This window comes from Anolis carolinensis, chromosome 4 (assembly GCF_035594765.1).
Source record: "Anolis carolinensis isolate JA03-04 chromosome 4, rAnoCar3.1.pri, whole genome shotgun sequence".
NCBI lineage: Eukaryota > Metazoa > Chordata > Lepidosauria > Squamata > Dactyloidae > Anolis > Anolis carolinensis.
Window position 1 is genome coordinate 57,919,271 of NC_085844.1, and position 26,365 is coordinate 57,945,635.

A 26,365-nucleotide genomic window follows, 5' to 3' on the forward strand; every position below is an offset into this window, starting at 1 on the left:
AATGAGCCTTTGTGATTTGATCCAATAAATGCTCAACTGGAGCAATAAGATTGTTTGGAGAAGCTGATAAGGACGATAAGTTTTCTGAATGGTGCCCACTCTAATGTTATGTTTGTGACCCTTTACTTGTTTGTGTAGACTATTTTGAAAGCAGAAGGTAATTGTTGGCAGATGACAGAGAATATCACATCAGAAAACAAGCAAGTAAGTAAACCCTTGATGTAGTGGTTGACATTATTAGATCATGCAATAGGCTTGTCTGCATAGATATATAGGACAAAGTTTCCATTTGGATTTACCAAAGGGTCTGGCTCCTATGATATTTTTTTGCAATATAATTTTTATTTATTTCTTAAGAGTGTCAATACATTGAAAGTGGGAAAACAAAATAAATAGTAAAGAATAGTGGGAAGGGAACACAGAAGATAAAGGGGGGGGGAGACGATGGTGCAGTTTGACTTCCCATCTTATGCTTTGAAGATTTTTTTCTTGTCTTTCCCGATATTTTTTTTCATTTCTTCTAGCCACCATCTTTTTTGTTTCTTTTTATACACAAGACAGATCTATCATGAAGTCCATTTTCCTTTTTCTCAAGAAATTTGCAACATTTGTCCAGTCTGTTTTATTTTTCCCTTCTCTTATTTTTTGTGTCAAAATGCCCATTTGTATAATGTCTAGTATTTTAATTAACCAATCTTCAACCATTGGAACTTCTTCCCCTTTCCACACTCTTGCTAGAGTCAATCTTGCTGCTGAGCTAATGTGGAATAGTAGTCTATCTTCATTTTTATTTAATGTTGCAGTTGTAAATCCTAATAGATACGTTTCTGGTTTTAATTTAAATTTGGTTCCTAACATCTTTTGTGTCATTTTATGGACTGCCTTCCAGAATTTTTTGATTTTTTCACAGTCCCACCATTGGTGGAAAAAGGTTCCTGTTTCCCCCCCCCCCCCCCCCCACATTTCCAACATGTTTTGGCTCCTATGATTTTTGTCTTCCTTAAATGGAGTAAATGTTGGACTGTAGAGATGTTGGAAAAATGTGAGAGAATGACTCCATCATATAGCAGTGGAGCCTATTTCATCCCCAGCACCAAAGTTCTTAAAGGCAGTCCTGGTTAATTGGGTTCCAGCTTACAAAAAACAAAAGAAGTTAATCATTGACTAAATAGACCAACATATAATCAGGACAGCATGCCAACCTCTCAGTAACATCTACAGAGGGCTCAAAGATTGTCTCCTCTTCCAATATAATGCAGTGAAGCAGGGTCTACTGCATCCAAAACATTCCTAGCAAATTAGCTCATACAATAGAAGAATGAAGCATGGGAATGCTGTGAGGATATGCAGGAGACATATTGTAAATCAACTCATACATTAAAAGGGCATGTGGAAATGATACAATAACTCGTCTTTAACTTGATATGTAAAATGATATATATCAGTTTATGCTTCATTGCCTTTGAGGGCAGTGTGACTCAACGTTGCAAGTTATATGGGGAAATGAATCCTAGCCAGTGAAAGTGAGATGCAGACTTATGCCATCCTTTCCCTCATTATCCCTTTAATTGTCGTTTATGAGAAACAGATGAGGACAGGCAGAACTTCTCTAAAACACGATCTGTTCTGCATTTGAATGTGACATCAGGCAAGCCAAGCAATGAGGATATTATGACAAGATTAATCATTGAGTAGCTCTCCCTACACAATGCCCTAAGCTATGCCTATTCCCAACAGCTTCAAAATTCAAAGTCTCAAACATGGAGAATGGTGTTACCATCGTTGTTTCTATATAATATATTTGCATTTGAAAACAATATTCTGTAAGCAGAGGAACATTAATAACAGCTAGTGGTAGTGATGAGAAATTATCCCTATTGATAGTCACAGATGCAGTGATAGCAAAAGGGATGTAATAGTCCTACTAGAGCAGTGGTTCTCAACCTGGAGCCCCCAGATGTTTTTGGCCTACAGCTCCCAGAAATCCTAGCCAGTTTACCAGCCGTTAGGATTTCTGGGAGTTGAAGGCCAAAACATCTGGGGACCCCAGGTTGAGAACCACTGTACTTGAGTCTGTGCTGGTCAGGTCTCATCTGGAGTACTGCATTCAGTTCTGGGTGCCTTATTTTAAGAAGGATATAGGCAAGTTGGAGTGGGTTCAGAGCAAGGCAAAAAGATAAGAGGTGCAGAGATCAAAACACAAAATGAGGAAAGGCTGAAGGAGCTGGGCATGTTCAGCTTGGTGAAGAGAAGACTGAGGGGTGACATGATAGCACTCTTTAAATACCTCAGGAGCTCTCATGTAAAGATGGACAGATTTATTGTCTGTTGTCCCAAAGGATTTTTAAAAATCGTGTCAGTAGCAACTTGAGAACATATTGCAAGCCGCTTCTGTTGTGAGAGAATTGACAGTCTACAGAGATGTTTCCCAGGGGGACACCCGGATATATTACTGGGAGGCTTTTCTCATGTCCCGTAAGTCAGAGCTGACAGATGAAAGCTCTCCCCATCTTGCGGATTCAAAACAGCAACCTTCAGGTTAGCAACCCAACCTTCATGACAGCAGTTCACAAGTTTAACCCATTGTACCACCGCGGCTCCCAAAGAGTAAGAACACATTGAATGGCTTGAAGTTACAGGAGAGCAGATTTTGATTGATACTTCAGAAGGAACTTCTTGTTATCAAGCCAATTGTCTAGAGATGTGGCGGGGATTTTTTCTATGGATGTCTCCAAAAAGAGGCTGCTGGGGATGCTTTGGCTAGAGATCCTACAGTGAACAGCGATTTGAACTCAATGATCCTTCAAACTCTATGATTCCATAATTCTATGTTAGGGGACCAGCTTTGCTTCTCCTTAAAACAGCCGCTCTTCCTCTCTTACTTGTATGATCTGGGACTGTAAAATGTGTCATGTGAAGTCACTTCAATCCTTTCATAAGCAGCGGAAGATGTTTTGTTTCAACAGGCCTTGGAGAGCTGCCTGCTCAGGGGAAAGTGCCTTTGAAGTGCTTAGTTGTTTATACCAGGTCTTCTTCTTCTTCCTAATGGTTATATTTTAGCAGCTTTTGATTTTATTAATAGTTTAATTACATTATTTAATTTGTATATATGGCAAGAATGTAGCACTAGCTATCTCTCTTTTATCCATTTAAAACTGCTCTGAATCCCAGTCAGAGTAGGAAAAAGGCAGGGTATACCTATAATAAATATAAATATAATAATAACAATAATTTCGGAAACTCTGTTTTCTCTACAAGAAGGACATTCCTTCACTGTCCTTCCTGCAACCCTTCATCCACTGAAACTTAGAAGACTGTTTTCCTCTTTTCCCACTGAAACCAATGTTTACATGTACAAACTTCAAAGCATTATAAAATTATATGCTAGAAATAACCGGGCAGCAAAATAGTTATATTTCTAGAAGCAGCTGTAAAAACACACATTAATAAGATATAATTCTAAAGAAAAGAAGATATACTGAATATACTATTAAATCTACATTACTACATATGAGTAAGCAGGTATTGGAAGGTGTAGGGTGTCAGCTTTTTGTTCCTGTCCTGTAAGATCAGGGAAAAGGATTAAGATTAGTTTTGATGAAGAACCAAAAACCCTCCTAGATACGGATGCCTGTTTCTCCACTGCCAATAGCAGTGGTGAACTATCTGTCCAATAAATACCATTACTTCAACTGGGATGGTATCTGTGGATTTATTTATAAAAAAAATAAACCCTCTGTCCTCTCTAGGCATTTTCTATGTCCTCCAACCTGATTCTATGGTATTTCTAGGCCAAAAGTCATTCACTTCAATAGGGTTGATTTATCTGTGGTTTCACATATCCTCACAAATCTGGGAACATATCCTCCCCCTGATATAGGGGGTCACACTGCATAAGGCTCACTTAGGGGGGTCACATTGCATAAGGATCATGGGGGTGGTCAAGAGATGTTAATATCCTGTGGAGCAGTGGTTCTCAACCTGTGAGTCTCCAAGTGCCTTGGTCAACAACTCCCAGAAATCCCAGCCAGTTTACCAGCTGTTAAGATTTCTGGGAGATGAAGGCCAAAACATCTGGGGACCCACAGGTTGAGAACCATTGCTCCACAGGATCCTCTTCCCCATCCCACAGGAGATGGCTGATCTACTGGGCTGGTTTTTTGAGCATCTCGAAATGTGTATCCAATTTCTTCTGCGGATTCCCCAAGTTCTGTTTCTCTTGATCTGCAGGGTAGCAGTGAAGATTATGTGGAGCACTTTTGCAGGTTACTCACAAGCAATATATATATATATATATCTCGTGCCAGGAGCAACCTGAGTCACTTCTGGTGTGAGAGAATTGGCCGTCTGCAAGGACGTTGTCCAGGGGACACCCGGATGTTTTTGATGTTTTTATCATCCTTGTGGGAGGCTTCTCTCATATCATGGAGCTGGAGCTGATAGAGGGAGCTCATCCGCGCTCTTCCCGGGTGGGATTCGAACCTGGCAGCCTTCAGGTCAGCAACCCAACCTTCAAGTTACAAGGCTTTAATCCTCTACGCCACTGGAGGCTCCTAGCAATTTATATTGATATCATAAGAGTAATTTTAGTGTCTCACTGTCCAGATTTGGCAGGTACAGTCCCAATTAATCCTTTCAACCACTTAAAAATTCCAGGTAGCTACAATCCCCATAGAAACAGACTTCTGATCCAGACCAATCACTTGGAAGATGTCTTCCTATAATAATAATAATAACATAATAATAATTTTATTCTTATACCCCGCCCCATCTCCCCGAAGGGACTCGGGGCGGCTTACATGGGGCCAAGCCCGAACAGAACAATATAAAAACAAAACAATAAAACCAATCAATCAGACAATAAAAGCAAGTCATTAAAAAACCACATACAAGATAAAGTGTTAAAATCATGGATTGGGTTCAAAGGATCTAGGCCAAAGTGCTAAAAGTGCAAATATATCATGTCATCAGGGAAGGGTGGTTACTCAGCTATGATGGTTATAAAGTGCCATTATAATACTGGGGAAGGCATACACTGTTAAGTGGACAACAGGTCGATCATACAGAGATAAGTCACCAAAAGCCTCTCGGAAGAGCCAAGTCTTCAGGCTCGTCCGAAAGGAGAGGAGGGTAGGGGCCTGCCAAATCTCCAATTACCAATTATGAAACAGGCAGCAATACAGCTATCCTGGAATCTGATGGAAGTCTGCTAAGAACATATCCTGAAAATTCCTTACTTGTCTTGCTGATAATTTCATTTCCCGGAAGCTATTAGAAGGAAGAAGGAGATTAACTGTCTTCAGCAATAGGAAACAACTGGTCAGTAAGATAGAAAGTAGTGGAAGGCTTGGGTGGAAGTAACTGTATCCTCTGAGGATTTATTATACACAGGCAAGGGCAAGTGAAGTGAAGTCACTTCGGACAGATTTCAGATTTCAAAAGGCTTAAGGAAATAACTGGCTGAGATCCCATGGTCCAAAATATTTGAAGAGAAGGGAGTTCATGGTAGATGGGAACTTCTTAAATATGAGCTATTGGAGGCACAATTGCAAATAATCTCAAGAAGAAATTGAGCTAGAGGCATGTGTCAGAAATGGAAGAAGGAACAAAGTACAAGCAAATGTCTCATTGAATCTATATACTATAAAAGTCAGTTTGTTTGTCTGTCTGTACTACAAAGGCTGTTGCTAGGTGAACTGGCCCTAGTAGCAAATATCTGTAGGAAGAAGATCAAGAGGATGAAAATACAAAATGACCTTAAGGTTCCAAGATAGGTTAAGAATAATAAAATAATGCCTTTTACAATGTTTGAGGGAAGAAGAACAAAGATGCAGTAAGTCCTTGGATCGGTTTTGGAATATGACATTGATTGTGTGATTTTAATTGATGTTTTAATGTTGATGTTTTTAATTGGTTTGGATTTTAATGCATTTGTTTATTTATTGATATGTACTTACTTAGGCGATCCCTCATTGTCCAGATATGATGGCCTTCCAAATTCTAGGAAGATGCCTCTGTGAGAGTTTTTTTTTAATGTGTGGAGGTCAGTGCACAGCCGATCAATACACAGTCTTCACAGGGTGAGGGTCCCAACCAATGGCATGGTTAACATGATGATGGTGGCTTCTCAATCTGTTGCAGCCTTCTTCTGCCTCCACAGCCGTTGTAACATGTACCATGTTATCTTCTGCCTGATCTGCCCTTGAGGTATATGTGCCGTCGAATTGTTGCCTTTGTAAAGCTTCCCAGAGTGCCCTTCGTGGTAAGAAAGGCAGGGTACAAATGTGGTAAATAAATGAATGAATAAGTCCACCATGTGGGAAAGCAGAGGCCCCAGTGGCACAGCGTGTTAAAGCACTGAGCTGCTGAACTTGTGGATTTGACTTGTGGTCACAGGTTTGAATTTGGGGAGCAGAATAAGCACCCACTGTTAGCCCCAGCTTCTGCCAACCTAGCAGTTCAAAAACATGCAAATGTGAGTAGATCAATAGGTACCGCTCTGGTGGGAAGATAATGGTGCTCCATGCAGTCATGCCGGCCACATGACCTTGGAGGTGTCTATGGACAACACCGGCTCTTCGGCTTAGAAATGGAAATGAGCACCAATCCTCAGAGTCGGACATGACTGGACTTAATGTCAGGGAAAAAACTTTACCTTTACTATGTGGGTAAAATGGTGAAACACTAGTAAGTGATACCAAAGATTGTGGCTAAATACATGAGAAGGACTTACTGATAATAAATGCTACTTAACAGTTGTTTCTAAACAAAATTTTACTAGTCATCTATGAACACTTCACCTGTGGATTTATCAGTTTATTATCAGTTGGAATAAAGGTCTATTGAGATCCCTTCCAACCATAGAATTCTATTATTCTATGAACATTGATAAAACACATTGAGAACTAGTTTTTCCAAATAAATACATAAATATGCTGATTGAAAGGACTCAATGGAAACCCAAGACCTGTACTAGGCAGGATTTGACTTAATCTAAAGTAGCTCCAAAGGATCACAGATAAAAACGGTAACTATCTTATCCCATACAAATGTTTGAAAGCTTTAAAATATCTGGCTTATATTTTCAAAGAGCTTAGAAAGAAAGATTTGTTGAAAATTTTTAGCTTTGCAGCTGGTTTAAAGAGAATAATTCTGTGGTCATTTACATCTGACACAGTGGATGTAAGAAAATAAGAAATCGTTCCCCACAGTTGTGTCATCTACTCCCTCTAGTGTTTATTTTTGGATGTAAGCACAGGCAGGTCTTCAAGAGAGAAATCCTGGAGTCTAATCATCACAAAACATCCCATTAATAGGATTAAATGGCTTGTCACTAGATAAGCAGTACATAGCAAAATCTGTGTCACTTGTGGAAGTTAGAACAGCATACAGTCTTGTCCTTTCCTGAGGCCAGAAACAAGTTTGCAAGAGGACACATCAACACGAATGGTAAATACAATGTTTTAGAGATTCTGTTACTAAATTACATTTTTCTATCTTAAAAGAAATGAGCTCGTTATCTGCAATTACAAAACCTGTATATGTAAATGGATGACCTACATGTTTGTGTGGCAACTGATTTTATTACTGGTAATATGAAAGCGTTATATCTTCTTATTCTTTTTTTTTTTTAAAGAAGTAACAAAAACTTCTTTAAAAAACTTATGGCAGTTTTGTGTGATAATAAGTTTCACTAAAAAATTTGCGTGATAATAAGTTTCAAAAAAGTAAAGAAAATCTTGCTTGGAATGTATTTATAGCAATGATAAAGTAAATACGACATAAACAATCCAGGCCAAGGTAAGCGATTTAAAATCACTACCATTTTCAGTTGAAATATTTAGAAATGACATTAATTTTCTGCACTGAAATGGATGGACAAAAATGTATTTGATCCGTGTTTATAATAGTCTAGAACATGGGGTGGTGATGATGGATTAACCAAATATGTTGCCATTAATTTCAATAGCAGGTTAATTAAAAATTTTCATACCCTTGTCATATGGTATTTTATATAAAACGTAATGCAGCTTTAGAATATGGAATAAGGAGAGGAAAATAGGTTTCAAAACCTTGAATTAGCATGAACAGAAAAGATAATTAACGACATAATATTTTGCATTAATTCTCCTAGTGGGATTCCCATCTCTGGAAACCTGAAAACTATTAACGCACTACATATTCTACTCTAATCATTCTGAACAGAACAAAGATGAAGTCTTTACTCATCTTAGTTTACTTAATATGGGTAAAAGGCCATCACTGTGTACCTATCAAAGATGAAGAATTTAATGATGTGGAAAACCTGAAAGGTATGTACATTTCAGACTTATCTGTCTACCTGTCTTCCTTGAGACTGTTCTCTTTGATGGCACCATCTTTTGAAACTCATAAGGAAATGAAAAAGCAGGTTCAGGGTTAAATGTGACGATTTCTCCATGCTCACTAGAGACATAATCTCATGATCAGCTAATGCAGATTAGTTATCCCTTCATGCTTTTTAAAAATTGTTCTGCTATGCTAGCAATGCTACCTACTGCAAGTATGAAAACATAATGTGTTAGCTAGACTATATTAGTTCTAGATTTATTAGCCACAAGGTTTGAGTGTATTATCTCACTATAAAATGATTAGAATAATCTCTAGATCAACTAAAGAGTACAGTTTACTTTGATATCAGCAGGGGTTGCCATAAAGACCTTGCAGATCTCTCCATGGTAATCTGGATTTCAGTACTTTATTCCTATCTATTTGATTGCTATAATCTTATTCTTATTATTATGAAATTGTCCAGGTCAAATGAACAGAAATCTGTGGAGATTCTGCAGTGAAACTAAAATATGTTTAATTGTCAATTGTGATTATTCTGTAACAGTTATCAAATGATATTCTATATAGAAAAGCTTTACCTGAAAATATCCTGTCCAAAAAATAACCTTTATTTAGAAAACTCTGTAGGACATGGACAGGAAAGTTTTATTACAATTTTTTTCATGTCAGGAGCGACCTGAGGAACTGCAAGTCGCTTCTGGTGTGAGATAATTGGTTGTCTGCAAGCATGTTGCCCAGGGGATGCCCAAATATCTTTTAATGTTTTTACCATTCTTGTGGGAGGCTTCTCACATGTCCCTGCACGGGGAGCTGGAGCTGACAGAGGGAGCTCATCCATGCTCTCCCCTATTTGAACTGGCATCATATTACAAGCATTCAGTTTCCACAAACACCCAACAGAACGTAGATTAGAAAGGTCTTTTAGTTAAAACATCAGAACTCTTTCAGTTTTCTATGTGTTCCCCTCTATGAATCCCCTAATATATGATAAACACAAATCATGCTTTGGAAAATTGCAATTTATGACAATACGTATTATCATATACAGTAGAATATTAACTCATAATTATAGCATCCACTTCTTGTATTGCTCAGAATCTATTCATATTGGCTCATCTGATAAATACTTTACACTTACAATGACAACCTTTGGATCCAAGCTTTGTGCCAAGAATAGTAGCCTATTAGCACCCATCTGTCCATCACTTTATTTATATCCAGCCTTTCTCCCAGACAGGGACTCAGGGTGCCTTCAAAAAGGCAACAAATACCATAAAATCAGATATAGTTTAAAATGTATAAAATTAAAATTAAAAGGGTGTTAAATGATAAAAGAATTAAACTCGCTTAAGATCTTACTTTAAAGTACAGTATCATAAAAGTCTGTTTCCAAAGTTCCCAAAGGTTTGCTGGAAAAGAAGAGTCTTAATCTACCACCCAATTGACAACAAAGAATGAGTCATCCTGGCTTTCTTTATATCTTTAAAAATATTAAAACAACTCTTATTCTATTGAAAAGAAATACCCATAAAATGCTCATGGGCAGAACATATATACACTCTCTCATATACACATACTAATTTAGAAGTAATTGCTTTATAAATATAGCTCACCTGTAATAAAGAAGATGAACCTAATGACTTGTGTGTGCTGTTCAGTGTGCTATTCAGATGATAGTTAAGGCCAGACAACCCTTCAAAAAGGAACAAATACTGTTCTCTACAAAGAGACATATGACCACTACAAACATAGGAGCACAGTTTGGGGAAATTAATTTTTGAACTGTTCTGCTGGGAACATGTTGAAACATATTGTTCAACAAAGTAACTTTCCTGACTTCTCTCTAGGGCTTGTGTTCAATTTAGGTTGAGCATCCCTTACCTGGAAATGCAAAATCCTCCAAAATCTGAAATTGTCCATTTGAATTGCCTTAGTTTTCTGATACCTATAGTTAAATGTTCACCTACTTTGTTTCATACACAAAATTATTACAAATATTCAGGATATGTGTAGAAAGTGTATATAAAACACAAACAGATGCCGTGATTAGACTTGAGTCTCATCTCTAACGTATCTCACTATGTACATACATCCAGATACAGCTATACTAAAATCTGACAAAAATTCAAAAACACATTTGGTTGCAATAGTAGAAAGCAATTTATGGAATATGATCATATACCCCATCTTTCCTCACTATAGATTCCCTGAAAAAGCTTTCCCTGAGGATCATGAATTATTATGTGAGAAAGGCTTAGAAAGAAGATGGTTGGAAGTCTGTTTAAATGTATTTATTGGATTGTTTTAAATTGATTGTTTTAATTGCTATGTTTATTTTTGTACTGTATACCGGCATCGAATTTGCCAGATTGTGAGCCGTCCCGAGTCCCTTCGAGAAGGGCGGCATATAAATGATGGAAATAAATAAATAAATAAATAAATAAATAAATCAGATGGAAGTACCTTCCTCCATGTTAGCAGGAGTGCCACCTGCATGAATGTGCCTTTATTCATGGCTTCACGTGCCCCAGACTACACTATTCAGGAGGTTTCTGTAACAATCAGGATAATTGTTGGATTGGATTGCCAGAGGAAGTGGAGAAATTGATATCCGAATAGTTCCTTCTATGAGAACAAAATTATACTCTACTTTCTACTTTTCCAAACTGTTTAGAATGTAACAGATTGATGAAAATGCACTCAAAGATATAGACATATTACCTTAAAGCAGTGGTTCTCAACCAGATGTTTTGATCTTCAACTCCCAGAGATCCTAACAGCTGGTAAACTGACTGGGATTTCTGGGAGTTGTAGGCCAAAACATCTGGGGACCCACAGGTTGAGAACTACTGCCTTTGAGAGATGTAAAGGAATCCTTTAGCACCCTTGAAACTAACTGAGAAAAACACATTTTTGGCATCAGCTTGAGTACATTCCATCGGTCACAAAAATCGATAGAAATTTCTTATTTCTCTGTCTCCAACGTGCTACAGGTTTCCTTTATATCTTTTAAACTGAAGAAAAGTAAACATAACTTGCAACTCATGGAAGTGGGGAGCAGAGTATGGAAATGATAGTTTGCAATTTTATATGTGACAAATTATGTATGTATTTCTGTAGTTCCACTGGATAGGAATGGAATTTCTATTGAATAGGAATAAACTGAAGTTGCACATTTCAGAGTTCTGCTTGATAACACATCTATTGTTTGGCCAAAATAACCTTGTTGAATGGCTAATGAAGTCTGTTGGCACACTGCCACTAGGAACCTGGCCTAATTCGTATTAGAATGCTGATGACTCTTGTATATAATATAATTTATAAAATGTGAAATATATTTCTCAATAGAAAAAAAGAGGATTCTTTACTTGAAGATAAATACATCAGTTACGTTTAAACATATGGCATTTGAGAAGTATAAACAATTTACAATCAGCTGATTCTAGATTCTCTACTTTAACATACACTAAAGGGTTTGATCTTATTAGACAGAAGTACAAAGACTCATTATTCATTTTATTCCTGACTAGACTGTGTTAATTATAATACAGTCTTTAGATCCCAACATAAAATACTGTATTTTTTAAAAAATAAATTTACATCCTCAGTTTTGTCCGAAGTTGGAGAAAAATATGTAGATGAAGAAGTAAAGAAAGCCTTGATAGGCATTAAGCAGATGAAAATCATGATGGAAAGAAACGAACTCAAGCATACGGATCTGATGAAAACCTTAAAGAAGAGCAGTGAGGAAAAAGAGGTAATGTACTAATATGTATGCAATATCTCTTTTCAGTGTTGAATTTTTGATGTTTTTATGACTATTTCTGAATGCTTGTCCTTGTGAATTAGAAATAAAAGAGAACATTTTGATCCAATGTAATTTCTGGCTGAAGGAGCTGTTTTATCTGATTTTAAAATGGGCAAGTTCCACTGTTAACAGAAAAGTAAATGAAATTCATGAGGTTGCCTTACGTCAATAGGTGACCTGAAGACACACAAGCACATAAAATCCCATTGTTGTAGAGTTCACTCCCAATGGAGAACCTGGACAAGAGAGGGCAAGCTTGTACTAGCTTCTGTGCTTACTGCAGATCCTTTTCTAGTTCTGTTTTCTGGGATGTCCCATTTATTTTATGTGGCATTCTGTATTTTATTTGATGCCCTATTCATTCTGAAAGAAACTCAGATCTGCTGAAGCTTTCTTCATGTTATGAGATCCCCATGTTGATTGGAGATGAAGGGAATTGTAGTCCTCCCTCATCTTCCAATACATATGGAGGAGATTAGGCTGTGTAAGATTGATCTGCTTTCCACTTTGCCAATAGTTTGTGCTCATTAACATATCTTTCACCACTTCAGACTATTTGAGCAGCAGATCATCTCTTTCATGTCCACATACTATCAATGGTATTAACTTGTTGGGACAGCAGAGTATTTCTAATATTTTGACACTTTCTGTTGGGAGAATCGTGTTCATTGAAGTGATTCGAAGTAAATTAAATACCTTGACACAGGTCTCTATGGAAGCCTCGGTGCAGGGCCGTAGCCAGAAAAGAAATTTCAAGGAGGGGGGGGGCGAAACTTTTAAAAAGCAAATCATGAAGAGTAGTTCCATAACACAAAATAATGTATAAATCAGGCTCCATCGATAAACTTCAGTGGGCACTCATGGGGATTTGGTTAATCAGTTAAAATTCATGAGTAAGCCAGTTTTTTAAAAAATCGGAAAATTTTCGGGGGGTTGAACCCCTAACTCTGCCCCCCCCCCTTGGCTACAGCCCTGCCTCTGTGGGAAATGATATTCTTTGTGTAATCATTGGACATAACTTTGTATTTCTGTATTAATAATTATGTTTTATATTCCCTTGCACCCAGAAAAGCTCTCAAGCCTGAGAGCTCTTGCACAACTAATCTTTCATATGGGCAGTATATTTATATAAAGTGCTCTTACTCTCAATTTTAGAAAATGGCAGAAAAACATAGAAGTGGCAGGAATCTCACAAATATATTGAAGCAGCACTATAGAGTTTAGAGTGCCATCACCTTTCAAGACTTGTGGAAACACTTTCCCAAGTTGCGTAAAGAAACAGCTGTGCGATAAAAAATACTGTGCTAGACAAAATAATGGGCATTTTATTCATTCTTGTGATCACACCTTTCTTTAAGAGAGCTTTCTCGCTTACCACTTAGAATGCCTGGAATGTGGAATAAAACCACTTCTCTAATATTGCAAAATACTATTGAATCCCCTTTTATCCATGTGTACATGTACTCATCATATCTAGGAAATCCTTACTCCATTGTACTATACCATCAAGACTGCCTAATATCGGTATTGGAAGATGACTCTCTAGAAAAGCAACATATGGAAACCATATTATATGAAAGTTAGATCTTCACACTTCATATCTGCTTGTTTCTGCCTAGCTGTTCATACTGGTTCTATTAAGATGTAATGAGTACACAGGGTTAACAGAGTATCTCAAGCAGGACAAGGTGGATGGAAGGCAGGAAAAAGAGATACTAGGCTATGCAAATGAATCATTACACTGTTGTTCTTTTTGAAAAACTTTTTAAAACACCTTGCTTATTCTCAGAGCCGATCCTACAATGTGGCGAATTAAGCGGTCGCTTCGGGCGCCAAACATACGGGGGCGCAGTCGAGACTGCTTTTTCTGTTGATTTGTTGTAAAACATGATGTTTTGGTGCTTAATTTGTAAAATCTTAATGTAATTTGATGTTTAATAGGCTTTTCCTTAATCTCTCCTTATTATCCAACATTTTCGCTTATCTAGCGCTTTTATTTTTCAGTGATTGTTTTTTTTGGGGGGGGGGGGAATTCTGTTTGCCTACACTTGAAAAATACCTAGGGCCGGCTCTGCTTATTCTTAAAAAATTTTTTAAACTCCTTGCTTATTCTTGGACCCAATGAAGGAGGAACTTCAAATATGGCAATTCCCATTGGCCCCCAACAGCATGACCAATCATGAGTCATTCCGGCACATTTTCTAATTCACTAACAAAGGCTGTGCATGGCTATTTTTCTCTTCTTGTTGTAAACTTTAGAAACAGAATCATGTGCTTCATTTTTCTCCAAATACCATTGTTGGGTTTTAAGTTACGTACTTGAACTTAGGGGATGAATGCGTCTCGAGCATTCGTTCCTTGAGAACGAAAACAAGAACCCATGGTAAGTGGTTTCAGTTTGGGGATAAGTATGTGGGGGGGGGGGGTGTCAAACATACCCTTCTACTGTCAAATCCAAGACTGCAAGAGTACAGTTAGACTGCTGCAGCCAAACAAAATTCCTCAGAGAGAAATACAGCCATGTGATCATGACTGCCTCTAGAAGCAGCACAATGGAGAAGGTCATATCTCACTTGGAGGGATGCATCCTTCACAAACAGATGATCCCAAGCATCCCATCTGCTACCCCAAGGCCAAAACTGGAGACACTGCCATTTAAAATTAAAAAATTAAAAAATCCTGGGCTCTGTCGCAGCTGAAGGCAGCTTTCTCTGTTTCTGTGAAGTTGTGTTTTTCCCTTCACAAGACAATTTGTTGCATTATCTAACATTACTGATATTCTAGTTTTGACTTCAAACAGAAGAAATTGGCACTCTCATTGAATAAGGAAATGCTGATAATGTGTGTTGACAATTATTACACAAACAATTTATGACTCCTCAGTCAGATCAGTATTTTAAGAATGGAGCATAACAATTGAACAGGAATAATGTATAACTAATCTGAGCCATATGTTTTTTAAAAAATAAAGTGTATTGTGAGATAAGTAACTCAAACTGAAATCTAGGCGTTGTTACCAATTCCATCATTAGGAGGCTGTGAGGCTCATGAATGAAGTGAAAGAAAGACTAGAAGAAGAGGAAAACGTATGCCAGGGATCACTGAAAAATCTGTGGGGTGAATGCAAATCTTGTCTAGAAAGTAACTGTATGAGATTTTATACTACCTGTCGCCATGGTCTCTCTACATTTACAAGGAAGGTAAGGTGTGTGTATGTGCTGTTCAGAGTGGGGTGGCAAAGCTGCATGATTGCATTTTGCTCTGTATACTGTATATATGAAAGCATAAAAATGAGTAGATTTTACTACCTTACATTGCTTTTTTAAATCAATCATCTCTTGAAAAAGGGATCTAAACAAGATTTCCAGTTATCAGATTTTGGTGTTATGCAGAAGTCATTTTTAGACCTTTCCTTTGATTCAAAGGAACAGGTTGATATAGGTGTATACCAACAAGCTTGGATCCATCATAGCTACAGATCACACAACTTTCCTCAATGCTGCAAAGTTGACTATAAAGATAAATGAATGACATAATTAAATTGAAATAATATTTCTCTCAGAGTGCATCTGCACTGTAGAATTAAATGCATTACTTTAACTAATATGGCTTAATTTCTGGAATCTTGGAAACTGTAATTTGGTGAGGCACCAGCATTCTTTGGTAGAGAAGGCTAAAGACTTTATAAAACTACAACTCCCATGATTCCATACAATCAAGCCATGGAGGTTAAAGCGGTGTCAAACTGCATTAATTCTACAGTGTACCTTCAAACCACATTCCTTCAGATAGGCATCAGGACTCAGTGAGGCCTACTCCTATTTATATGTGAATAGGATCTAGTTATAAATAACCAGAATTAGAGTAATATGTCTACATTGTACATGATTGTTAGCCATTATTAGCAATTATTAATACGCATAGGCTTAAATCCTATTTTATCCTGATTAGAATAGACCCACAAACACCTTTGTGTTGACTTATATTTAACAATTTGTGCAATGGGTCTACTTCAGTTGAAACTACATAAGGATCCTAGCCATGTTTTTTTTTAACTTTAGCAGTATAGTAGAAGTGACCAACATTTCATTGTTAGTAACAGTTATGCAGTAGTCCTAATATATCGGATGAGTTTTGAGGGCAACTGAGACCCTCCAGATGATGTCACACTGTGACTCCCAGCAACCCCAACACTGACTATGCTGACTAAGGCTGATGGGAATTTCCATCTAATAACTTCTGGAGCTATATCAGAATATATTTCAAGAGATAGCCACCTAGAGTTCTCCGGGTGTTTTATACTAGGCATAACCTCCAGTCGGCATGACCAAAGATCAGAGGTTGTGGAAATTGTAGTCCAAAACCTCAGAAGGGCATCAGTTTGTCTCTCCCTAAAAAGCTGGTATTTATTTATATGAGAATTAATCTGAAGCAGCCATTTGTGGAAATTTCTAAAGAATTGCCCTTGCCTGATTTTTTTTCTGTGCACAGATTGAAGATTTTTTCAGAAAAATGACTCCATTGTCACTTCCAATGTATGAGCTTCAAGAGAAAGATCTTCCAAAGAAAGAGGATGTCCATATTGTACAAATGGAAAACCTGTTTAACCAGCTGTTATCTGACATGGGCATCATCTTTGAAAAAAGCTTTGTCTTCTTCAAGCAGATGCAAAAAGAATTTGACCAGTCTTTCCAAATGTATTTCATGTCTGATCCAGATGTGACAGAGCCCTATTATTTGCCATCTTTTCCTGAGGAGTCTTCAAGAAACACAGGCTCCCCCAAAGACTGGGAGGTGCCGGGATTCTTGCAACTAGTTTTTGACTTCAGTAAAACCATTTTGGAAGGTGTTGGTGAAGTGATAACTGAGGCATTTGATGAATACCAAGAGAGTGCAAGAGAGTTGGTGGAGCAAATTAAAGGCAAGTTGTTGAATCAGTATAACTTATGTTTGCTTTGAGATTTCAACTACCCAATATTATATTGAACTCAATGCTGCTGACATTCTCATTCATGCAGCAAAATTTATATGTGTCAACAATGGTGTGTATTGTCTGTGTCACTCTAGATTCCAACAAAAGTGGAATGTTCTCTAGCGACATAGCAGGCCACGAGAGAACTCCATGCAGTCAGCTACGTCAGAACTTATCAGGATGCCCTCAGTTCCACGAAAGATGCCACGAATGTCAGGATGATCTTGTGAGAGGTAAATTATCTTGTTCTATGCTGTAAATCTCTATACAGCAGTGTGGTATAATGGTTTAGTGTGAGACTATAACCGTAGAGACTCCACTTGTCAATGGAAACCTACTGGGTGACCCTAGCTACATCACATGTCACCCAGTCTTCTGTGTGCCCAGGAGGGAGTTTCTCATCTGGTATCAGCCACTGATTGAGGTGGCTGATACTCTAAACCATCTTATGCTACTGTAAACCATCGCCTTCTCCTGAAAAAAATGTGTAATATCACAAAGGATTACCACCTCACCCACTTCATAGGAAATCTGCTACAAAGCAGGAGCTTTTTTGTCAACTTCCAGGGTCAAAGAAGCAGATGGTGAAAATAGAAGAACAGCCTGCTTCAGGGGAACATTTATGCTGACGATCGTGCCATCACCGCTCAAGCAGGAAAATACATGTGTCTCTGAGATTCTTATATTACATTTTATACTTTGCTGAGTTCAAAGAAATTGAATGCTGGATGAACTGCATGACTTGTTAGAATCCCTTTCTATTCTTTTCTTTTATGCATAAGAAAAGAAATTTAACTGAAATGGTTAAATTGCATCTGGCATAAATGTTGCACCCTGAGAAACGCACACCATTCTGAGAACTGGGTATGTGATCAGATCTGTCTTCTCTCATCTGAAGAATCTAAAAAGATGCATTGGAATACTAAATTAGCTTGCATTTATCTTTTCTTGTATGATTTGAGCTTTTCACAACTCTTCTAATGTTCTTACCTGCTATTGCAGGCCTGGCAGAGGTCAGAGCAAAAGTGCAGGATTTTAGAGGACCTAGATTCATGTCCAGTGCTATAAATTGTACTGACTGATGGTAAATATTATGTAGAAACTGATGAGTATCATTATTACATATCTAGGCAACACTATTGTGTCTGGATTTTAGATCTTCACTTATGATAAAGCCAGGGTTGATTGCAGCTGCATCTACGTATGCATCTGACTATACATAACAGAGCTTAGGTGTCTGGGCTTTGCTCCACCAAGACAGAAGAAAAGAGTTTGTAGAACAATTATTTCAATATGTACCAATATGTTTTGGTAGTAGTACCTTCTGATTGGAACACTCTGTTCTGCTCAAGACACTCTAACTTCTTTCAGTGTTTGCAGCTGCAACATCACTTCCTATGTTTTTCCAGGGCAGGAAAACATGGGGAGGATAGTGGGCCATAGAGAAAGGGAGGACTTCTCAAAGAGAGTCTTCTCACTCTGTGCATCAGCAGAAGTTCTCAGCTGGATCAGAACCCATTCATAAACAGGAGACCTTCACCTTTTTAATCAAGACCCACGAAGCCTGCTTCAAAATAAACAAACAAACATATTCAGAGTTGTTGCCACTGGCAACTTTGTGTTAATGGAAGGTGAAGCTACTCACACTTTAGTCTGAATTTTATCCATCTATTTGATGGATAAAGTTCAGCATCTTGGGTTCCCTTTGAAGTTCGAACTAAAATCAGAGTGAAGTCCTCACTCCATTGAGATGGAAGCATCAGCTTTTACCTATTAAATGAAAGGCAAACGAGTAGTAGAATTCAAAGACATAACAACGTTGTCTGGAATGTCAGTATACAAAGGAATCTTGTAGCACCTTAGAGACTGAGATAATAAAGTTGGTCATATAAGCTTTTGTAGACTCATATGCATGAAGGGAAGTGTATAGTATTCAAATAATATGCGTGTGTTTTTTGCAACCGTTTCTAAGTTCATTGGACAACTTCTGAATCTTTCTAAATAGTTCTGTATTTTGTTTTATTCTTGTACAGTTTGTCCCAATGTTCCTGAACTTCATATCAAGTACGATGATGCTTTTAAGTTGGTCAATATTTCTAATGAGCAGTATCAACAAATTCTCCAGATGGTCCAGCGTCATACAGAAGACACATCCTACTTGTTGAATAAAATGAAAGAAAGGTTTGGCTGGGTCTCTGAGTTATCTAACATGACCATTGGACCTGAAAACATTTTCAATATAGTAAAGGTAAATGCCATACATTAAAAATGCAAGGACCCACGGCACAATGATCTCTGTTCTCTCCATTTTGGCTGACATTTAACACTTTAGTATTACCTGAGGGAAATGTGTGGGCGTGTTATTTTTATTCTTTGAGAATGCTAAGCTCTGGTTGAGGTAGACTTAAGTAGACCTGATAATCCCTTGATGATTTGAAACCCCAGAGCTTAGACACTAACCTACTCTAAATCCTTTTAGTGTGATGGGTAACTGACCTGAATCACCATCTGAAAGGAATGAAATGGCAATAATAGGTTTGAATGACTGCAGATTACTTTTCCAGATGAAAACAATTTTGCAAGTAGATGACATACACCTCTTTTAGATCAATATAACAAAGTCAAATCTCACAGCAAAGGCGGTATTATAAATCCTATTTCACCTAAGATTGCAAGTCATGTATCTCTAAAGTCACTCTGAATTTCCCCCCATTTTTTCCATGTCAGTGAGATGGTGAATCCACTCCAGGTTTTAGCCTGATTTTTAAAGGGGGCATCCATAACTTTGCGTAGCTCCTTTAAAGTTTACACTACAACCCTGAGCAGGTTTCACTATACCAATAACATGGACGCCATCAGCCTCCACTGTGTTTGTTTTTTCATTAGGTAAATAGAAACTTCTGAGCTGTTGAACTTGCTAAACTTCTGAGCTGTTGAACTTGCTGACCGAAAGTTCGGCAGTTCGACTCTGGGGAACAGGGTGAGCTCCTGCTGTTAGCCCCATGCAAATGTGATTAGATAAATAGGTACCGCTCCAGTGGGGAGGTAATGGTGCTACATGCAGTCATGCTGGCCACATGACCTACGGACAACGCCGGCTTTTCGGCTTAGAAATGGAGATGAGCACCAGCCCCTAGAGTCGGGCACAACTAGACTTAATGTCAAGGGGACATTTTTATCCTTTATTTAAATAGAAAAATTATCCAAGTTTGCACTTCTATGCAAAAGTAAAGAACACATTATTCTGTCATGTTATCTATTTCATCTAGTAGATCATTATGGGTTGTTTTTTGCAGTGGTTGAGGATATTATTTTGCAATGTAATCTTTATCTATTAATCCGCTTGACTCACACCAGTCTGTGTTATTTTCAGGTATCATCAATTGCGAAAGGAAGTGAAAATTCCAGTCTGAATGAAACGGTGGTTGACGTGAATATTTTGACTTCACCTACTTTTACCATTAAGGTCCCCCAGGATCTAGACACTGAGAGTTCTGAATTCATTGAGTTAGTTGCTGGGAAAGCTTTACAACTTTACAAAAAAAATTTCTAGATGTGGAAAGCTGATTCTCTTCATGTTACGAATTAAAACATGTTAAACCATTCCATTTTATCACCTTTTTACACAGCTTAAGATAGATGTGATTTCCAGGCTTACAACGTATAATGGACTTGTTTTCTGTCCCATCCCCTTCAACCAAACGTTGGCCTGCATTCCATGCCGAGCAAATTCACTTTGTCTTCTTTAAGCCATTCTGGGGGTTTGTTCTCTCCTTAAAAGCTTATTTCTCATATTTTCGCCCTTCTGTGTGATGCTGATTTAAATTCCTGCAAACCTTCAGCTCCCTCAAGCATGTAGGTACCTTCCTTTTGTGTGTGGATCATGTTATTTGGCTATGTGTAAATTTGCACCCACATGAATTCACAATGGTTGGCAGTATTACAAGATGGCCTGGTGTAAGAAAATGGTGTAAGAGTAGACCTGAGACTTGAGGTTAGGTCTTCTTACAATTTCTACTTTTATTTATTATACGTTGCCATATTAGGCATTAGTTTTGGAAACTTAATGTGTTTTGCTAGAATCAGTATCTAGCAATGATGCTGAAAGATGACAGAGATTGTATTGTATCCTTGCATTTTAATTTTTCAAACGTCTTTTTTTAAAAGCTACATTATTTGCATAGTTAAATGTGGTGTTTATCTCTCTATACAGGGATGTCTGGAAAATGCAATCTATTGTATACCCAGAAATTCTTCTATAATCAAATATGCCAAAATGTACCTTTACAGAAAGGATGGCAAAAAAGGTTTATTAAGGTATACAGTGTTCCCTCACTTATTGTGGGGGTTACATTCCAGGACCACCTGCGAAAAGTGAAAATTCGCGAAGTGGGGATGCTATATTTGTGTTGTTTGCAAGTAGCGTCTCTGTCCCCTCCTCGCCTCTCAAGCAAACGCATGCGCGCTCCTGCCACTGCCGCTGCCTTGTGAGGCAAAAACAATGCTGCTTCAGCCTCCTTTTCTCTCCCTTTGTTCTGTCACGCGCTGGGCCTGTAACTGATTGTCTTTTGTATAGGACGTATACTTTATGCCCAGCGGGAAGCCAGGGCGCCTAAAGAAAGGTTGTTGAGGATTTCCCTGAAAGGATGGCCTTTTGAGTCTTTAATGAAATAACAAAGTCTTTTTTGATGAACAAATAATAAACCTTCAAGGAGTCAAATAATACTTCAAGGTTTCCTTAATAAACTGTTGGCCCTTTGAGTCTTGTCCCCAAGGGACAGGCGATTGGCTTTGGATAACTGTGAAAACCCTCTTATAACCTCTCCCTGGCTGTCTATCAATATGGGCTGAGCTGATGTGGGACCCACTGCCGACTCTAAATGCGTCTGGGTATCGAGTGGACCTACCAGCCAAGGCTTGCAGATGTTTCAGCTGGGGTTCTGTGGATCTGTGATGCTGTTCTCTCTTTGAGTCTTTAGAAACTTAGGGCTGTTTCCTTCAGGAGCTGTGAGGCTGAGAGGCTGTAAGCTCTCAGCCAGAGCTTTTGGGACTTTCCCCCTATAATTTCTGTTTCTGGTTTCTCGGATGTGCTATATCCCTGGATGTGCTATATCCCCAGATGTTCTTGAGATATGAAGCTTTTCTACGGGATGAGCTGGTCTACGTCCTATAGCTTAGCTTCCTTAAGAGAGACAGACTTAAAATGGCTCCTTCCCTCCCAGAACCCTGAACAAGGGACAGAACCAAACTTAATGATGATTGACAGGCGGCCTGTCCTATGATTGCAAACATTTGCAGCAAGAAAATAAAGTTGAAGGTTCTGGTACAGCCGTACCAGCACACCCTTCCTTAGACTTCTCCTTAGGAAGGAAGTAGAAAGAGGAATTTATAAGGGATTTAAAATATCATTTTATGATTTATACTATTATTTTAGTGTTTATTAAAAACCCGCAAAATAGCGAGGGTGCGAAAAGTGAACTGTGAAGTAGCGAGGGAACACTGTAATAATATCATGCATGTAACTCCTCAAAATCCTTTCTAATTGTCTTCGACTAGAGGAAATGTATTGGTAAAAACAAAAGAGGATGGCTACAAAAATAACAGATTAAATACAAGAGATGGCATTTTTTCCACTAGTGGGTGCTCAAGCATGAATGTCTGGTGTAACTACCACAAGTAATACCTACAGCAAATGAGTTGAGCAAGGGCTAATGCCGGTGGAATTACAATTGAGTAAAGATGAATATTGTAAGTGACAGATGTCAGGTCCATGTGGAAAAATACAATTGAATACATCCCTTTATGTCTGGCAAGGCAATGTTTGAATAAGGCATCAGTACAGCTATTTTCAAGCTTGGACATGAGCCCTTGCAGAACTTGATATGTAATTTCTCATATTAATGATTCCAGCCAGTCTCGCTTGTCTGCCTCAGTTGTGCGATCAGCTAATTTTGATGACCATGGTGGGAACCTGGTCGTTATTTTACATCTGGCTATAGTCAGATAGTCCTTCTCTGGAGACTTTTAAGCAGAGGCTAAATGACCATCTGTCAGGAGTGCTTCGTTTTATTTTCCTGCATGGCAGGGAGTTGGACTGGATGGCCCTTGTGGTTTCTTGCAAAACTATGTTTCTGATATAATTTTTTTGTGATCGCTCCCACTTTCCACCAGCCACAGAATAGCCATGGCACTGTGGGTTTGTGCAGGATTATGGCCAATATTTCCAAGCAATGTTCCTGGCTCCAGAGATGGTATATATCAGGTATGGGCGAACTTCAGACCTCCAGCTGTTTTGGACTTCAACTCCTACAATTCCTAACAGCCGGCAGGCTGATACATTGTGGGAGTTGAAGTCCAAAACACCTGGAGGGCCCAAATTTGCCCATACCTGGTATATATCCAAACCAGGATATTAAACTCTGACAGTGAAATGTCAGCAAAAGAACTATAATCTGCACCATTTCTCTGCATGAATAGGGACCACCATATACTGGAGGAGACAGCAAGTATTAAGTCTGAAGCATAGTGCAAAACTGTCCTCAAAATATCATGCTTGTATTACTGTATAAATTATAATGTATTTTCCACTGAATGTACCTTATATGATTTATACCTCATATAGATTAATCAATTGTTTTCCTGAGTTTATAGTTTGAATAACTTAAGTAGAATAAATTCATTCAGAATTCAATAAACTTTACTGTGTCCTATATGTTGTTTCTTTGGTCAAATCTTAGCAATTTCCTTTTGAAAAGATGTCCTATACAAATAAAGCAAATGCAATATCCTCTTTGGATAGAGACACATGTCATTGGAACATGGCTCTGAATCTCTGGAAGATGACAACTTTGGAAGTTTTACTCAGCTAAGGATTGCATTTGAATACTTATACGTTGCAAGATACAATAGTCATGTTTCATCTGTTTTAAGTAACATAGGAGGAAAACTATTTATTATTTATTTATTAGCGACATTTATATCCCGCCCTTCTCACCCCGAAGGGGACTCAGGGTGACTTACAAGTCATATGTACATACATACAATATATTATTCATATTATTATTATTATTATTATTATTATTATTATTATTATTAAACTTTATTTGTACCCCGCTAGCATCTCCCGAAGGACTCGATGCGGCTTACAAAGGCCAAGGCCTCAACACACAATATAACAATACAAACAAAGGCAAATTAAAATAATTAAACAGTATAAACCACGAGCAATAACAATACGCTAAACACAATAGAACTGGGCCGGGCCAGAGTAATGGGTACACGATTAAAAGTGCTGATGTGACAGGCTTATAGGGCAATATAGGGCTGATGTGACAGGCTTATATAAGGCTTATAGGGCAAGTGCAGAGTGCGATATGCGATCTTAATTCTAATAAAGTGCTTATGGGACTTGGCATTAGAGATTTCCTATTAATCTGGGAAGGCACATTGGAACAGCCAGGTCATATTGCACAATATAAGCATTATATATTACAGTAGAGTCTCACTTTTTCCATTCACTTATGCAACGTTCTGGATTATCCAACTCATTTTTGTAGTCAATGTTTTCATTACATCGTGATACTTTGGTGCTAAATTTGTAAATACAGTAATTACTACATAGCATTACTGCGTATTGAACTACTTTTTCTGTCAAATTTGTAGTATAACATGATGTTTGGGTGCTTAATTTGTAAAATCATAACCTAATTTGATGTTTAATAGGCTTTTCCTTAATCCCTCCTTGTTTTCCAACATATTCACTTATCCAACATTCTGCCGGCCCGTTTATGTTGGAAAACTGAGACTCTACTGTAGTATATTGTACTATAACACTATATTGTAATAAAAAAGGTAAACCTTTTTTTAATATAAATTAAATATACCATTATAATAGTGTTGTCGACCGCGTTTCTGGGGGATTGGGCCCCTTAAGGAGAGAGCCGATCCGGTCCTGAGAGAACGGACCTTGGCGGAGCCAATAGGAGAATATGAGCCGCAATACAACCTGGAGCCGAAATGAAGAAGGTCCGCCAAAGTTGAAGGAAAATCCGCCAAGGAGTCTTTATTGAGCGATTCAGCTGAAAAGGACACTAGTAGCGATCATTCAGTCTACTAGCGTACCATATAACCAAAATAAAGCCATATTTATACAATGTTTCAGTCTTACAGCCCCTTGAATTTCCCGCCCCGCTCCCCCGCCCATCTGATCGCGGATAGGCTAGAGGGTTGAACGAGGCGGGCTTTCGTTTCCCGCCTTGCTCTGCTGGCCCAATAGGGAGCTGCTTTTTGTCCCCACTCGGGCCAATCAGAGAGGAGAAGGCGGGAGTTATTGAAACAATGGAGTGACTAAGCAGGAAAGATCAGATTAATTCCTGCCCGGCCGGATTCTAAAGGGATTAATGACAGCAATCAGGGGTCCCTGTCATGTACACTGATTTCAGATATGTCTCGGGGCGTCAGAGGTGGAAGTAAGGATGGGTGGCAATGGGCCCAGCAGGGCGCCTTCCTGAAGTGTCCTGGGTTTCCTTTTAGAGGAGATATGACAATGTTTGCCTTGAGGGCGAATCACCTTTAGGTCAAAATACTCCGAATTCGGCGACTCAAGCCCTATATTGTCCATGCAATCTGAATCTGATTAGGTTAAGCGGCAGCGGATTAACCTTTTGTTTTTTTTTGGGAAGGTAAACCTGGGTTATAGGAAATGGGGCTGGTCCTGGGGTTCAAGTGGAGTTTCGAAATATTCCCTATCTGATTTCATGGCTTGGCAATTATATGAAATAAAATGAAAAATAAAATAAAGTTGGAATATAAACCCAGCTGGGAAAAATACATATTTTCCGGGGATCCCAAAGAGTACAAATACATATAGGCAGATAGATAGATTTCAAGGAAGTAAGGGAGAATCCATAGAGGTGGGTTACATTGCATAAAGGGGAATCATGAATGATATAAACAATTTGAAAACATTTGATAAGAACGAAGTTCACAACATCTGGGGGAACCCAATATGGAAATTCATAAAAGTGGAGTTTTAGCAGCATGATCTCACAATTCATGAAGTTAGCCCAACGATTAGAAATTCATACAACAGTGATTCATGAGGGTGTCCAGGTACATAGAATATGAAAATTCACGGATACATGAGGAAAAGAGTCCATCTGTGGTGGAAGGAATTCATAGAGATGACATGGGGAAGGGGCACATGTGGGTTGCAGTCTTTGGAAGTATAAGATTTCATAAGTCCAGGGATAGGT

The 26,365-nt window shown here is 38.3% G+C and overlaps 1 protein-coding gene across 2 annotated transcripts; it reads left to right on the forward strand.

Moving 5' to 3' along the window:
• The first annotated feature begins 4,683 nt into the window (after positions 1 to 4,683).
• On the forward strand, positions 4,684 to 23,806 carry clul1 (clusterin like 1). 2 transcript variants are annotated; one of them, XM_008108651.3, is made up of 8 exons: positions 4,684 to 7,449; positions 8,135 to 8,312; positions 11,940 to 12,088; positions 15,172 to 15,339; positions 16,631 to 17,060; positions 17,207 to 17,344; positions 19,145 to 19,359; positions 20,485 to 23,806. In XM_008108651.3, exons 2-8 carry the CDS (start codon positions 8,213 to 8,215, stop codon positions 20,662 to 20,664), a joined length of 1,380 nt encoding a protein of 459 aa, XP_008106858.1. In that variant the 5' UTR covers positions 4,684 to 7,449; positions 8,135 to 8,212; the 3' UTR covers positions 20,665 to 23,806. The 2 variants fall into 2 exon arrangements, with proteins under 2 accessions (XP_008106858.1, XP_062836530.1); XM_062980460.1 differs by lacking the exon at positions 4,684 to 7,449 and having other exon boundaries at positions 7,502 to 8,312.
• Positions 23,807 to 26,365: the final 2,559 nt, after the last annotated feature.

Excerpts from the sequence above, each read along its gene's own strand:
- clul1 (XM_008108651.3), top strand. The coding sequence starts at position 8,213 with ATGAAGTCTTTACTCATCTTAGTTTACTTAATATGGGTAAAAGGCCAT. Across the intron at positions 12,089-15,171 it reads AGAGCAGTGAGGAAAAAGAG|GAGGCTGTGAGGCTCATGAA; the intron begins GTAATGTACTAA and ends TTCCATCATTAG. Across the intron at positions 17,061-17,206 it reads GTTGGTGGAGCAAATTAAAG|ATTCCAACAAAAGTGGAATG; the intron begins GCAAGTTGTTGA and ends GTGTCACTCTAG.